The sequence below is a fragment of the Haemorhous mexicanus genome, chromosome 16 (genome assembly GCF_027477595.1).
Source record: "Haemorhous mexicanus isolate bHaeMex1 chromosome 16, bHaeMex1.pri, whole genome shotgun sequence".
NCBI classification, from domain to species: Eukaryota; Metazoa; Chordata; class Aves; order Passeriformes; family Fringillidae; genus Haemorhous; species Haemorhous mexicanus.
The window spans coordinates 4,109,186-4,125,225 of record NC_082356.1 but is presented as its reverse complement, the minus strand read 5'-3'; the positions used below and the strand labels follow the sequence as shown (position 1 = coordinate 4,125,225).

At 54.8% G+C, this 16,040-nt stretch overlaps 1 protein-coding gene and 1 pseudogene across 1 annotated transcript; one reads left to right on the top strand and one right to left on the bottom strand.

Moving 5' to 3' along the window:
* Positions 1-6,143: 6,143 nt before the first annotated feature.
* Positions 6,144-6,913, bottom strand: LOC132335061 (olfactory receptor 14J1-like; annotated as a pseudogene).
* A 5,510-nt stretch (positions 6,914-12,423) lies between these two features.
* LOC132334584 (serine/threonine-protein kinase pim-1-like) lies at positions 12,424-14,161 on the top strand (the record flags this gene model as incomplete). Its single annotated transcript, XM_059860690.1, has 3 exons — positions 12,424-12,480; positions 13,622-13,672; positions 13,901-14,161. Coding segments are annotated over exons 1-3 (369 nt in total), but the record flags the coding sequence as incomplete, so codon positions are not given.
* Between the last annotated feature and the right edge of the window lie 1,879 nt (positions 14,162-16,040).

The following is a 16,040-nucleotide window of genomic DNA, read 5'->3' as shown; positions in this document are numbered from 1 at the left end:
CATTGGGACACTGCAGAACCTTCTGGAATCAAGGGGATTGTTTTATGCTCTGGAACCTCATGGAACAGAGGATCCATGGTGACACTGCAGTGCTCAGACCATTGGTGACAGTGTGAAAGCTCCTGGAACCAAAAGTCCATTGTGACACAGCAAGGCCTCCTGGAACCAAGGGTCCGTTGTGGCTCTGTAGGGCTTCCCAGAACCAAGGAGACCATTTGGACACTGTGGGGCCTCATGGAACCACCTGGCACTGTGACACAGCCGGGCCACATGGAGTCAAGGGGCCACTGAGACCCTGAGGAACCTCATGGAATTAAAGGTCCATTTTTCCACTGTGGGGCCCCGTAGAACCAATGGGACCATGGTGACACCGTGGTGCTCCATGGAACCAAGGGGCCATCATGGTTCTGCTTTGCCTCATGGAGCCAAGGGGCCACTAGGACCCTGCAGGTCCTGGTGGAACTAAGGCAGCCTTGTGACACTGAGGGGCCCTTGGAACCAAGGGTCCATTGGGAGATTGCAGAGCCTGATGGAACCATGGAGACCATTATGGCCCTTCAGAACCCATGGGAACCAAGGGGCTGTTGTTATACTGCATGGCCTTGTGGAATCAAGGGGACCCCAGTGACACTGTGGGGTTCCATGGGACAGAGGGGCCATTCTGACACCATGGAACCAAGGAGGCCATTGTGACACAGCAAGGCCTCGTGGAACCATGGAGACCATTATGACACATGGGGCCTCGTGGAACCAAAGGAGCATTGTGACATTGCAAGTCCTTATGGAACCAAGGGCACCACAGAGACACTGTGGGGCTGTGAGTGATCAAGGAGAGATTCTTATAGTGCAGAATCAATGAGACCATTATGGCACTCTGGGGCATCATGGAACCACAGGTGACATTGTGACACAACACAGCCTCATGAAACCATGGAGGCCATTTTCACACTTGAAGGCCTTGTGAAACCAAAGGGCCATTGTGGCACTTTGCATCCCCGTGGAACCAAGGAGTCCAATGTGACACTATGAGGCCCTGTTGTGCCAAAGGGCAATTGTGGCACTGTGTGGCACCAGGGAACCAAGGGACCATTGTGACACTGCAGGGCCCCATGGAACTAAGGATTCATGGATCAATGTGGGACTCATGGAACCAAAGGTCCATTGTGACATTGCAAGGCCTCATGGAACTAAGGGGGGACAATTGTGACGCTGTGGGGCCCCATGGAACCACGGGGCCAGTGTGACACAGCTGGGCCTCATGCAGCCAAGGGGCCACTGTGATCCTGAGGAGCCCAAAAGAACCCAGGGGCCATTTTGACACTCAGCAGCTGTGGAGACCCTGAGAGGCATTCCCTGGGTTAGAGAGACACAAGAAGCTTCCCTCAAAAGCTGTTTGACCCCATTGGCTCCTTCCCCTTGTCCTATGTCCCTCAGCAACTCCCTCCATATTCCCCCCTTGGCCCCCATCTTTGTACTGCCCCGATGGCACTGATCAGCCCCCACCTCTGGAGATACAGGAACCTGGACTCCCCCCAGGAGTCCTGCCTTGTGACCCTGAACATCTCACCGCACGGCTGAATTAAACATCTGTGGATGCCATGCCAAGCCCCTTTTTGCTTCCCTATCCTGGCCTTTATTAGCAGCTATTTCAGCTGCAACAATGGTCCATTATGGCAGTGTGGACCCAAGGACACCATGGTGACACTATAGGAAATCATGGATCCAAGGGGCCATTGTGACACTGGAGAACTTCATGGAACCCAGGGTCCATTGTGACACAGCAGGGCCTCATTGGAACAAAGGAACCATTGCTGACAGTACAGAAACTCATGGATCCAAGGGGCTGTGGTGACACAGCAGGGTCACAAGGAACCCAGGAGACCAGTGACATTTAGGGACCTCATGGAACCAAGGGTCCGTTATGACACTGCAGAAACAAGGAGGCCATTGTTGGTGCTATGGAAGCTCATGGAACCAAGCAGCCATTGTGACACTCCAGGGCCTCGTTGAACCAGGCAGAGCATTGTGACACCACAGAACCTCATGGCACTAAGGGTTTATTGGGACACAGCAGGGCCCATGGAGCCAATTGTCCATTGTGACAATGTGGATCTGAGGAGACCATGGTGACACCATGGAAGCTCATGGAGCCATGGTTCCATTGTGACACAGCAAGGCCTTGAGGAACCAGAGACCATTGTGACATCATGGAACCTCATGAACCAAGGGATACATTGTCACAGTCCAGAACCAAGGAGACCATTGTGACAGTACAGAACCTCTCGGGACCAAGATTCCATTGTTATACAGTGGGGCTTCATGGAACCAAGGAACCACTGTGACACAGCAGGGACAGATGGAACCAATGGTCCATGGAGATACTGCGGATCCAAGGAGACCATGGTGATGCTGTGGAACCTCGTGGAACCAAGGAGCCGTTGTGACACTGTGGGGTCCCATGGAACCAAATATTCATGGTGACACAGCAGGGCTGCTTGTGACCAATTGTCCATTGTGACACTGCAGATCCAAGAGACCAGGGTGACACTCTGGCAGTTCATGAAACCAAGGGGCTGTTGTGACACACCAAGGCCCTGTGGAACCAAGGAGAGCTTTGTGGCACTGCAGAACCAAGGAGGCCACTTTGACAGAACAGAACCCAAGGGAACCAAGGGTCCATTGTTATACAGCAGGGCCTCATGGAACCAAGGGGCTCCTGTGAAACTGTGGGGCATAATGGAGTCAAGGACACCACTGATACTGAAATCTGCTGGATACAAACTTCTGAACAGAGTTTTGAGTATTTGAAAGCAGGTATTCTTTATTACAACGTGGTGGTCACTTGGGCCATCCTTCCTCCATTCAGGTGCACTGAGCCTCAAATGCCCAGAGTTTTTATCACACACACTGATTATGTATCCATTAGTTATCCCCACTTCATTTAAGTTTCTTTGACATAGTTGCATCCCTTATCACAAATCCTTCTATGGTTTTTTGGGTTTTGTCTGCAACATCCAGTGTCCTTTTTAGGTGGCTGTTCTTTGACCCCCCCTTTTGAGTAAGAGCAGTATTGTTGTTCTGCATAACTTCTGTTTTGTCAGCCTTGCAGAGCTGAGCTGGCATCCTGTTTGCATTTTGTGTCACTTCTGTTTGCCAGAGGTACATCCTTAATCAGTTTCTCCAAGGCTGTGCTGTTCTGTTCTGCTGTCCTTGACAAGAGTAAATGTTGTTCTGTTCTCCTGTCCTTGTCTCAGTGCACGCCCCGCATGAGGCGTCTGCAACCCCCCAACCCATGGGCCTGGGGTGGGCAAGTGTTCCTGGGGAACAGGGATGGGACAGCTGGGCTGGACTGACCCAAGGGATGTTCCATTCCATGTCACACCATGATCAGCAATCCACTGAGAGAAGTGGGGGGAGAAGGGGGGTAGGGGATTCATTTCTTTTTTAAGACATTTTTCTTTCAAAACAGCACCTACACATACAGAACCCTCTCCTGCCACAAGGTGGTCAAACATTTTCTGCTGGTAGGAGATTTCCTGTGGATTTGCTTTTCTTCTGTTTGTGACCTTTTCTTTTTGTGGTTTGTTTTTTTGGTGGGGGTTTTGTGCTGTTGTGGGTGGGTGTTGCTGTGGGTTTTTTGATTGGATTTTATTTGGGGTTTTTTTTTTTTTTTGATTGGGTTTGGGTTTTTCCCTTTTGAACTGCCTTTCTACTGATGCATACATTTTTTCTGCCCTTTCTTGTGGCTTGCTTGGCACCTGATGGCAAGAAAAATTTACCCAACCCAGTCATTTTGCCCAATTACGTTTTGCAGTCACCATTAACCAGATGAGTTCAATCAGAGACTCCCTGCAATTTGGCAGCATCCACAAAGGAATTGAAAGTGCATTTCATGCCGTTGTAGACATAATAGAAATATTCCACAGTGATGGTCAAGGGCTGGTCACTGAGGGCTGTCACCAGGGCATGGCTGCCAAGAAGACTCTGTACCATGGATGACATTTGACCCTCATTGTTCAGCCAAATTCCCACCCACCCCATGTTCCACTCCTCCAGCCCAGCTCTCTCCAGTCTGGCTCTGAGGAGAGCACAGCAGACCGTGTCACAGGCCTGGCTGAAGTCTGGGCACACAACATCCCCTTCTTTTCCCTCCCACGGGGGTTCTGCAGTCCCTGCCCTGTCCTGCCAGTGCCTGGAATGGCTGCAGGAGGATTTGCCACATCTCCTTCCCTGCTGAGCCTGACCAGGCTGTGGCTCTCCCAGTCCCCCTCCCTGCCCTGTTTGCAGACTGGTTCCATGTCTGCCCTTCCCAAGGGCCCAGGACCCTCTGGCATGGCTCTGGCCTTTCCAAGGGGTCTGAGAGAGGTCCCACAGGGACACTGCCAAGCCTTCTCAACATTGCTGACACCAGAGGCCTTTTCCATATCTCTCAGTTCCAGGTCAGTGCCCAGAACACAGCACAGCCCTGTCCAGGTCCTCGGGGTGGTTCAGAAGGGAGGCAGCTGTGATTTCTTCCCACTGACCCAGCCTCCAGTGGTGTCTCTGTGCAGTCCTTGGCTGCCCTGATGTCCTGGTTTAGGTCAAATTTAGGGAGGAAACCTCCAAAGGGGTCCCTCTAGAAAACAAATTCAAGCAGCCCCTCCCCCCACTTGTTGAGGAGACAAAAATCTCCTTTGAGAAAAGTGGAAAAAACTGTTTATTTAACAAGCAAAGTACTCACAAACATGAAAAAAACCAGAATAATATTAAACAAATGAAATCTCTCGCTGTTCTGAAGAGATGGCAAACTCAGAAAGTCCTTCTGGGGTTCACAGAGCCCTTCCCTGGGCTGTGGCTCAGCTCCCTCAGTCTCTGTCAGTCCCTCTGGCACTGGAATGTCGCCTCCCCGGCCCTGGACGGTTACAGGCCTGAGCTCCCAGGGTTCTTCTGGGTTTTCGGTCCAGACCATGGCTGAACAGTTCCAAGGAAAGGAAAATCCACAGTCCAGAGTCTTCCTCTGCCTCAGCCAGCTAAAATAAACTAACTAAAAGCAAAGGAGAGCTCTTTCCTGCTTGCTGCCTGTGCTGCAGATCAACACACAGAGAGAGAAAGAATTCCAGGGCAGTGAAAATGAAGCTTCTGCACACACAAACTGCACACTGTGACTTCCCTGCCTTTGTTCTTGGGACCAGTCTTAAAGGTGCAGAACTTATTTCTGGGCTAAACAGACACATGGGGATACAATTCAGCATCATAAAGCCACCCCAGGACACCTGAGCACTTTCTCTGGAGCCTCCCCGCCCCGGATGTTTCTCTCCATGCAATCCTCACCACAACCCAGCAAAGAATTCAGGTGTTTTCCCAGAGGACGTTACTCTCAGAGTGAAGTGACCTCAAGGCACTGTTTGTGCCACTGGAATTGTGCCACCCCCGGTGCTGCTGATGGTGTCTGTGCTCACTGGGGTTCATCTCCCCACACACACACGATGCACTGCTGAGATCTCCTCAGGACAGAGCAGACATGGCCAGCTGGCCTGGTCACTTGGTGTCCCTCTGTGCAGGGACAAACGACCTCCTGCAGGTGGGGAGAGGCCAGTGCTGGCAATGGTGGTTGCAGGGGCTGGTGTGGGACAATTGCCCTGGGGCACCTTCCCAGGCTGTCCCCAGAACAAAGACACAGCCCAGGCCCTGCTCTGCTGCTCCCTCAGGTCCATGCCAGGAGCTCTGGCTGTGCCAGGACACTGCTGTCAGTGTCCCCCTGCACACTCCCCTCTGCCCCAGGCACTGGGCTTTGCTGTGCCAGGGCATTCCTGGAGCACACTGCTGACAGCAGCTCTGGAGGAGAGCAAAGCCTCCCTGCCCTGCCTCAGGAGATGCCCTTGGCTGATGGAGCTGCTGTGCTGGAGCCCAGCTGTGTCCCAGCAGTGCCCATGGCCTGTCCCTGCCTGTGGCCACAGCAGGGACACGCAGCAGGACAGTGACCAAGCTGCCAGAGCACTCCGGCCTTACAGCCACAGCAGGGCTGGGAAGGAGAGGCTGGAGTTGGGCAGGGCAGCTCTGAAAGGACCAACCCCTGCTGCTCCCTGGCCATGCTGCTCTGCTGGGACTCTTTTCCCCTTCTCCCCTCTAACTTCATGCAGGTCTCTGGACTGGGATCCCAGATAAAACAGGCACTGCAAGGTAGTTTATTTTCTTCAAATGCAGCGATAGCACAAACTGTGGTTTACAGAGCTTCTGGGTCAAGATCAAGAGGCAATCAGTGAGTTTGATGGGGGGATTAAAGAGTTTCATTGAGGATATTTTTATGAGAGAAAACCCACTGAACATTACCAAAGCCCTCGGAAGGCCTGTTGGGCCTTTCATGAGTTCCATTCCAAAAGCTATGCAGAAGAAAATGGGAAATTGGTTGCTTCAGAAATCGTCCAGTCATCATTTTCCTCAGGGCATCCTTGAGCTCCTGGTTCCTCAGGCTGTAGATGAGGGGGTTCAGGGCTGGAGGCACCACCGAGTACAGAACTGACACTGCCAGATCCAGGGATGGGGAGGAGATGGAGGAGGCTTCAGGTGAGCAAACATGATAGTGCTGATGAACAGGGAGACCACGGCCAGGTGAGTGAGGCAGGTGGAAAAGGCTTTGTGCCGTCCCTGCTCAAAGGGGATCCTCAGCACAGCTCTAAAGATCTGCACATAGGAGTAAACCATGAACACAAAACAGGCAAATGATAAGAAGGCACTAACAGAAAGGAGCCCAAGTTCCCTGAGGTAGAAGTGTGAGTAGTAGACTTTGAGGATCTGGGGAATATCACAGAAGAACTGGCCCAGGGCACTGCCATGGCACAGGGACAGGAAAATGTACTGTGTGAAGCAGAGCATTGAGAAAGGCACTGGCCCAGGCAGCTGCTGCCATGTGGGCACAAGCTCTGCTGCCCAGGAGGGTCCCGTAGTGCAGGGGGTTTGCAGATGGACACGTAGTGGTCATAGCACATGATGGTCAGGAGGGAAAATGCGGTAATCCGAGGTTTTCCTGGGCCTTATATGAGTCCAATCCGGCTAGCTTAAGACTCTAGCCCACACGGACCCACATAGACGAAAGTAAAAGACGAGAGGCGCTCTTCTCCACGTGGGTGCAAGTATCTTGTTTATTGGCTTGGTGCAAGACACAGGTGATGGGGCCACCCAGGCAGAAAAAGAGCGCGTGGAACTCTCACACAGGAGATTTTATACCCTAGGGGATGGGGGCAGGGGAGAGAGGACTGGAGCCAATGGGATGCCATTGGGGAGGGGTGAAGTACCTATGGCACAGACCAGGTGTGTATAACAGGGGGGGAGTGTGAGGGGGAGACCATGTGATGAGGGAGGGGGAAAACCCATCTACTTGACCCAACATGCTCAGTAGAAATTTCCCATCACCAGTGCAACAACAACAACTAAATAAACTATTTAGTGCAATACAACAGGAAAATTCTGTTGAAATGAAAAAGAGAAACAGAAATAGCTGTGCAGCACATCCTGAGTAGGAGATGGTCCTGGTGTCCCAGAGGGAATTGTGCATGGCTTTGGGGACAGTGGTGCAGATGGAGCCCAGGTCGCTGAGGGCCAGGTTGAGCCGGAAGAAGAACATGGGCGTGTGCAGGTGGTGGCCGCAGGCTACGGCGCTGATGATGAGGCCGTTGCCCAGGAGGGCAGCCAGGGAGATGCCCAGCAAGAGGCAGAAGTGCAGGAGCTGCAGCTGCCGCGTGTCTGCCAGTGCCAGCAGGAGGAAGTGGCTGATGGAGCTGCTGTTGGACATTTGTGGCCTCAGGAAATTATTTTCTCCTGAGAAGGAAAAGGCAGGACAGAGCTGAGACAGACTTAGAGCAAGATATATTGCATATCCCATAGCAATTCAACATTCAGGGTCTCTCTTTTAGGAACACTTCTCTGCATTCCCCTCACCTGGGCTCTGGGTTTTTCAGGCTTTGAGAGCAGGGACTCACACAAATGGGCTCCAGAGGATTCCTTCTTCTTGTGCAGAGAGAGGCAACTGAGAATGCTGGGTGATCACCAATTAAACAGATTAGTGAAACACCAAAAAAGCTTTTCAGCTCTTCTCTTTGCAATTTGCTCGTCTGAAAAACTGAGCTGAGAAAATTCCTTGTATTTGTTCATCCAGCTGCACCTGCCACAGTTAGGAGTGGTTGTGGGTGTCTGAAATCCCTGACATTTCTAAAGCACTGCAGGTGAAATCGTGTGGGGCTGAGAGGAACAGGGATGGTCTCTCAGTGCAGGGACAAGAGAGCAGCTCTGCCCAGCAGGGCTGTTCTCAGCTGACCCTTGCTGGCAGTTTCGAGCTGAAGGAGGGGAACCCAGGAGATTTCCCCTACAGACAAACCGGGCAGTGCTTAGGGCAGGTTTCATATAAGAACAATCTTTGGATATAATCAAATATGGAGGTAAAATCCCAATTTCAGCCATGAACACCAGGAGGAGTGGAAGAGTTCTTTCCCACAGGAAAGAAAGCACAGAACTCCAGAGTTTTAGGGGCAGATGAGAAGCAAGCTTCAACATTCCAAGGTCAGCTGGACCAGTCAGGCCCAGCCAACCAGACCTGTTCAATGTTCTTGGATCCTTGGGGCCCTGCAGCATCATAATTGCCCCTTGGTTCCATGAGGCCCCATAGTATCACAACAGATCTTTGTTTCCAGACGGCCCAGCAACATCACAATGGTCTCCGTGGCTCTGCAGTGGCACAATGGCCCTTGCATCCATGAAGTCCTGCAGTGTAAAAATGGTTTTTCTTGGTTGCATGGAACTGTGCAGAGTGCCACAATGGCCCCTTGGTTCTATTGGGCTCTGCAGGATCACAATGGACTCTTGGTTCCACAGGGCAAGGCTATGGCACACTGTCCCCTTGCTTCCATGGGGACCCATAGTGTCACACTGGCCCCTTGGTGCCATGGGGACTCAGAGTGCCAGAATGGTCTCATTGCTTCCATGAGTCCCTGCACTGTCACAAAGAGCTCCTTGGTTCCACAAGGCCCTGCAGAGCTCCTTGATTCAACAAGGCCTCAAAGTGCCAGAATGGTCTCCAGGACTCCATGATGCCCCACAGTGTCACAAGGACACCTTGGCTCCATGAAACCCTGAAATAGGGAACGGCCCCTTGATTCCATTGGGCTCCTCCCTGTCACACGAGTTCTTAGTTCCACCGAGCCCTGTAGTGTCACAATGGTCTCCTTGGTTCCACAGAGTCAGACTGTCCCCGTGGTCTCATGAAGCCCCACCACGATCCCCTTGATTCCATGAGGCCCCGCCATGCTACAATGACCCCACTGGTTAAACAAGGCCCTGCAGTGTCAGAGTGGCCCCTTGGATCCAGTGGCTGCTGAAGTGTCATAATGGTCTCCATGGTTCCATGAGGCCCCAGAATGTCACAGCGCACTTTTGACTCCATAAGTTTCCATACTGCAAACAACAGTCTCCTTGGTTCCACAGTGTCATAACTGACCCTTGGTTCCATGAGGTGCCTGGCCTCCCACAGCCTCTCAGAGACCCTTCTCCCCCTCAAGGTCCCCGACAGCCCTTCATGGCCTCTCAGAGACTCTCATGGCCCCTCAAAACTCCTCATGGCCCCTCAGGACCCCTCACATCTCATGGCCCCTCATGACCCATCTGAGCCCCTCTCAGCCCCTCTCAGCCCCTCACAGCCCCAGGCCTGGGGCTCCTCCCAAAGGAGAAGGGGTCGGGCCCTGCTTGTTCTCCTTTTATTTCAGTCCCTTCACAGCCACGAGTGAAGAAAGGCTGAAATGGAGCCTTTCCCCAGCATTTCCCTCGGGGTTCATTGCGGGCTGAAGCTCTGTGCTGGCGCTGGCCCGAGCGCCACCATCCCTGCAGCCGCCAGGCCTTTGCTGTCCCCCCGTGTCCGTTCCCTGTCCCCGAGTCCCGCCCGGCTCTGGCAGCAGCAGCAGCCGCAGCGCAGGGGGCGCCGGCCCGGCCCAGCCGGGGCTCCCGGCCAGGAGCAGCAGCAGCGCCGGCCCCTTCCTGCCTGCTCCTGCCTCGGCTCCCGAGGGCTTTTTCCAGCTCAGTTCTGGAGTAGAGCAGCAATCACCCACACACAGCCCTGACTGCGCAGGGCCCGCCTGTGCTGCCCTGACCCAGCCCGCAGAGAAAGAAAGGATCGGGTTCCAGCGCTGTTTTCAGCACTGCTTTACTCACCCTGAGGTGACAGCAGGAGGCTGCTGCTGCCTTTGCCTTGGCAATTGGAGATCATGGCTGCTCTTGCCACTTAAAATTTATCTGTAAAACTGCAATCGCCTTTTTTGATCAGTGCTACCCAGAGTGCTTTTTTCGTGATGGTGAATGTGGGAATTCTTAAAATCAGAGGATTTTGGGAAAGCTGAAAAAGGCAGGCTTCAGAGACAGCAGAACTGTGATTAGAGCTGAGCTGTAACCATGAGATAGGGCAGCAGAAAAGTTAAATAAGAAGTGGGAAAGTATGGACAAATAGAACAATAGTTTGTGTATTAACGCTTGGCTAGAAAAACTCCCTAAGCTGCAGAAAAGTATATCTAGCCTGATATTAGGAAGTACTGAGCTTAATAAATGAGCTCTGAGCATTTTGTTTTAAGGCTTAGAAGCAGGTATTGTATTCGAAATAATCAGGTATTGTTTTAACCGAAGGTACGTGTGCTTATAATGGTTGGATAGAACTACTGTCAATATGCTTCTGCTTTGTGTGATTGGTCAAAAAACTTTTAAAGTAAGTTGTAACATTGAGTTCTTTGTCTGCTGCTGAGGAGACAAACTGCCGGCATCTTCCCATTGTCATAACCATGTAATGAGACTGATGCTGGAAAATAAACACCTCAAGACACATTCCTCAGCAGTCCCGTCCTCTTTGTGATTTTGTACATAGACCCCCGGCCGGCAATAGGTGAACTCAGGCTTTTGGTCACAGGCATCATGATTAGCAGATCTTGAAATCCCCTAAAGTCCCTGAGCACTAAGTCAAGGAGAATTAAAGCCACACAGACCACATTTGCAGTGCTCAAACACGGCCCTGTTGCTGCTGCTGCTGAAATAAAATCATCTGATAGAGGCCATCACAGAAATTGCCTCTCAAGTGTCAAATCAAATGAAAAAATCCACCAGGAGAAAGAGAAACCAGAACTTCTCGACTCACTTCATTGTTTCTCCTTCTGAGCAGCAGCAGCAGCAGCAAGTGGAGATGCGCAGAGGTATTTCCAGCTGCTGCTGATCCCAGCTGGAGCCCAGCCTGCTGCCCAGTCCCAGCGGGAAGCTGAGCCCAGCCCGGGGAGCTCCCGCAGTGTCGGGAGCTCAGCGCACGCGGGGCCAGGCCCAGAGCCCCGGGCACGGCCGCCCATTGCGGGGCAGCGGCGCAGACGGAATGTCCTGCGGCCCAAACCTCCTGCTCCTGCCACACAGCGCCAGCGCTCTCCCCCTCCTCCTCCTCTCCCAGCACGGCACAAATTCCAGCTCGGAGGAGGCTTCCCCAGAGAGGGCTCAGGCTCCTGCTTCAGCCTCAGGGTCCCTGCAGAGGAACAGGGCATCTTTCAGGCACTTCCACAAGCTCAAGGCTGCCATTTCATGGGCAATCTGGGATGAAAATGGACTTGTTAGGAAGCACAAAAGCAGAGGGAATTGATCAGAAATTATTAGGAAAAAAATGACCCTTCTTAGAGACAAAGTTCGCAAAGTCATTCCATGCATTTCTCCTTTTCAAATTCTTCCAGTCATCTCCTGACAGGTCCAGCATGTTCTGGTACTTTTCATGAACTGACTGTACTCTTGATTCATATCAATGCATGAGATGTAGAAGCATCTGAACTGAACACTGAGACAAACTCCCTCTGTCAGCCCATTTCCATCTTCTAGCTCACTTTCCGTATGTCCACAGGCATCTTGGAATGATTATCCCACAGCTCTCCATTTCTGGCTGCAGGCTCTGGAGATTCTTTCTCTGCATTCAGTCAGGTTTGCATTCCCTAACAATTCCTGGTAGCCCATCATGTTTTCTTAAGGTAGAACAGTAACATTGAAAACCTCACCAATGGCACAACTGCCCAGCCCACAAGGAAAAGAAAGAAGAAGCTGTCAAGTTCTTCAAATATTTGTCCTGCTTTGCTGCAAGAGTCGTGCTGCACGCACAGTGTGGAAAGCCAAGAGGAGCTGCAGTTGGTGGCACATCTTGTGACAGAAGCTGCACCTCGTTCTCCAGGAAAGATTCTTGGAAAGAGCAAAGAGGACTGAGGAGCAGATGATGGGAAAACTGAAAGAGCTTTTAAGAAATTCAAAGAAAACAGAAAGAAACCATCTGAGATGTTTTACTCGATTTATTTTTATGCTCCTCTTTTCCATCTTGCACTACTTCTCCATCCATTAATTCCAAATGGATCTCACTTCTAAGCTCAATGACTTGGCAAGTTGTAGACACTGTCAAATACCATGAGCTACACCCAGTTTGCCTTCCCCTGGATTTCTCTGGAAAGCAATGCTGGAGAGGTAAGTGCAGTGCCTGGGTCACGTACAAATTCAGCATTCAGGGAATGTGCTCCGATAGTGTTTGACCCTCAGCAGGGACAATGCACAGCAGGGACCGAGGGGATTCCTGTGCTGCTGTGCAGGAGTGCAGACTCTGGGTCTTGGCTGAACACGGCCAAGTTCCCGTGTTTGGACAGGCTCAGGGGCTGCCCCGGGGAGCGCGGGGCTCGGCGCGGGGGCCAGTGGGCAACGGGCAAACGGACACGGGGACAAACGGCCCCGGCGCTTCAGTTGCAGCGGCAGCAGCAGCAGCGAAAGCAGCAGCAAAAGCAGCGACTTTGCCGAGCCCCTCTTGCTTGTCCTCTCCCTCTCCCGCAGTCCCGCTTGTCCCGCAGTCCCGCTTGTCTCTCCCTCTCCCGGTCTCCCTTTCCCGAGGTCCCCTCCTCTCCCAGTCTCTCTCCCCTTGCCCGGTCGGGCCATGCCCCCGGCCCGCCCCCGGCCCCGGGCGGGGCTGCCCCGTCCCCGGCCCCGGGCGTCCCGCCGCGGTCTCGCCTCCGGCCGGCTCTGGCCGTACTGGCGGTGGCGCTGCTGGGCGGGCATCAGTGCCTGGGACAGGGGCGGCATCGCCTCCCTTTGGCTCCGCCTGGCCCGAGCCTGGCCCCGGCCCCGGCCCCGGCCCCGGCCCCGGCCCCGGCCCCGGCCCCGGCCCCTCCCGGGGCCCGCGGAGGACACAGGCGGCGCGGCCGCTCCCGCCGCCTCCGCTGCCGCTTGCCCGGCCCGAGCTCCGCCGCTCGGCAGCGCGGCCGCCGGCCCCGAGCCGCCGCTGTCCCGCTGCAGGGAGCGAACGCCTGGGGATGGCCGGCCTGGGGCGCTTGAGGGGCGCTCGGGGGCCGTTGCCGGCCCCGGGCCGAGCGCTGACAGCCGCGTCCCGCCGGCAGGGAAGGCGCAGCAGGGCCTGAAGGAGCAGTACCGGCTGGGCTCGCTGCTGGGGCGCGGCGGCTTCGGCAGCGTCTTCGCGGCCACGCGGCTCTCGGACGGTGCCCCGGTGAGCGGCGGGCGCAGGAGGAGGAGGAGGAGGAGGGGGCGGAGGAGGAGGAGGGCGGAGGATGGGGCAGAGCAAGGCGGGCGGCGAACTCAGCCCGCTGCTTCCCTTGGCTTGCAGGTGGCCATCAAAAGGGTGCCACGGGAGCGCGTCCGGCACTGGGGCGAGCTGGTGAGTGAGCGGGGCCAGCGGGAGCAGCCGGGCCATGCCGAGCGGGGATGAGCCGAGGCCCGACAGGGTGGAAGCCGCCAGGACGCCTCGAGGGAGAGCGGGCGTGGGGCCAGCGCAGGGCACAGAGCATCCCAGGCTGGCTGAGGGCTTCCTGAGCCCCGGCACGGCATCAGCCCCACTGACGGCATCGTGCTCCTCCCGCAGCCCGACGGCACCAGCGCACCCCTGGAGATCGTGCTGCTGGCCAAGGTGTCCACTGGCTTCCCTGGTGTGGTCCAGCTGCTGGAGTGGCTTGAGCTCCCCAACGATGTCTTGATGGTGCTGGAGCGCCCGGAGCGGTGTCAGGACCTGCAGCATTTCATTCGGGCACGGGGCTTCCTGCCCGAGGAGGTGGCGCGGGAGCTGTTCCGCCAGGTGCTGGAGGCTGTGCGACACTGCACCAGCTGCGGGGTCCTGCACAGGGACATCAAACCAGAGAACATCCTGGTTGACCTGGCCACCGGGCAGGCCAAATTGATTGACTTTGGCTGTGGCACCTACCTGCAGGACACAGCCTACACTCACTTTGCAGGTGAGCCCACACAGGGTGTGCTCCTGGTCCCAGCATCTCATGGCCCAACATCTCAGAGCCCAAGCTGGGTGTGGCAGTGGGGATTCTCCCTTCTGCAGCCCTTCATGGCACTGAGACTTCAGCCAAGTTGCTTTTGAGCAGGGCTGGGTGTGGAGCCAGCTTCCAGCCCTGCAGGCAGCCTTTGCCCACCACTCTGCCCAGGACTGGGGCTAGGGCAGCCAGCCCAACAAAAACACCCGTGGGTGGGGGTAGCCGAGAGGGGGGGTCGGAACCAGGGCCCCAGCCAGTTTGGTGTGCTGGTGAGAAAGGGCTTGGACTGTTCCACTCGCCTGCTTTTTTTTGGGTTCATAATGTTTTTTGGAGCAATGCAGGCAGGGAGGATGCAGGCATGGTTTTTCCCCCAGCACTGAGTGGTTTCTTCCTTGTTATGGTGGGGCCTTGCCAGGGCTTCCACTTCCCTCTTCCAACCCCAAGTCTGTACACAAGTCTCAGGTGCTGGTGAGAGGGCAGTGCGTCACACCCCCTGTGCCACTGGAGCAGGGATGCTGGGGCCAGGCTCTGGGAGCAGCAGCATCCCCCTGATGAACTCCATCTGTATTCCATAGGAACACGGTCATACAGCCCCCCGGAATGGACCCACTTTGGCTGGTACTATGGCAGGCCAGCTACCATCTGGTCCCTGGGCATCCTGCTGCACCAGATGGTCTGTGGGGAGCATCCTTTCAGGAGGGGCCAGAACATCAGCTGGGACCATCAACTCTCGCTGCCACAAGGGCTCTCTCAAGGTGGATCCTCATCTCTGGGCAGGGGGGAATACCAGTGCTGGGAGACAGCAGCGGGCTCGTGAGTATCCCGCTCTGGCAGCTGCTGAGGAGGTGGCACATGTCCTTCTCTCCTCCTCTCCTCCAAACCAGGGAATGGATGGGAAAGCTTAGGCCCAGCTCTGAGCACATCCAGCATGGCCTGGGCACGGGAATAGTGGGGCAAAGCCAACAGGAGCCTTCTCCAACTGACCGGCGGTTTGTGGTTTCTCTGCCCAGAGTGCCAAGATCTGATCAGGCGGTGTTTATCCATGCTGGACTTGGACAGACCCTCATTAGAAGAGCTGCTCTGTCATCCTTGGATGCAGGATATTCATCTGCACTAGAAGAAGGGAGAGAGCCACAGGCACACTGTGATGCAGGGCCCTGGTAAGTTACAGCTCCACACATGCCTTGGCAGTCAGAAGCAAAGGAAGCCAGACTTTTTTGTCCTGCCCGTGTCACTGCCCAGGGCTCATCAGATGGGAACACAGAGCCCTTGTGCTGGAGCTGAGCTGCTCTGCCCAGCACTGGTGGCCACCATCTGAGCTGGTTTTGCTTGTCCTGGTTCCCTGACAGCTGGGGCCTTGGGCAGAACCTGAGAGCCTGGTCTCACCCCAGGGAAGGAGAAGGAGCCCCTGGAGAAGCTGTACCAGGTGGGACTGCTGCTGCTGGAGACAGCGAGGATGACATCAAGGATGGCAACCTCTTCCTGGACCTGGCCACTGGCCAGCTGAAGATGATGGACCTTGATTGTGGCACCTTCTTCAAAGCCAGGCTCCACAGCAAATTTACAGATGAGTCCACACGCAGGGGCATGCTCCCACATGTGGGCATTGCACAGCCTGGCCGGGAACCAAAGGTTCCCCCTTTGCTGGGGCAGATGCAGCTGATCCTTCAGTCGCCTGCCCAGCTGGTTTTGGCAGGGCTGGGGGGATGGGCTGGGCTGGGTACGAAATGGGAGTGGGCTCCTGGCCCTGCCAACAGCCCCCAGCCC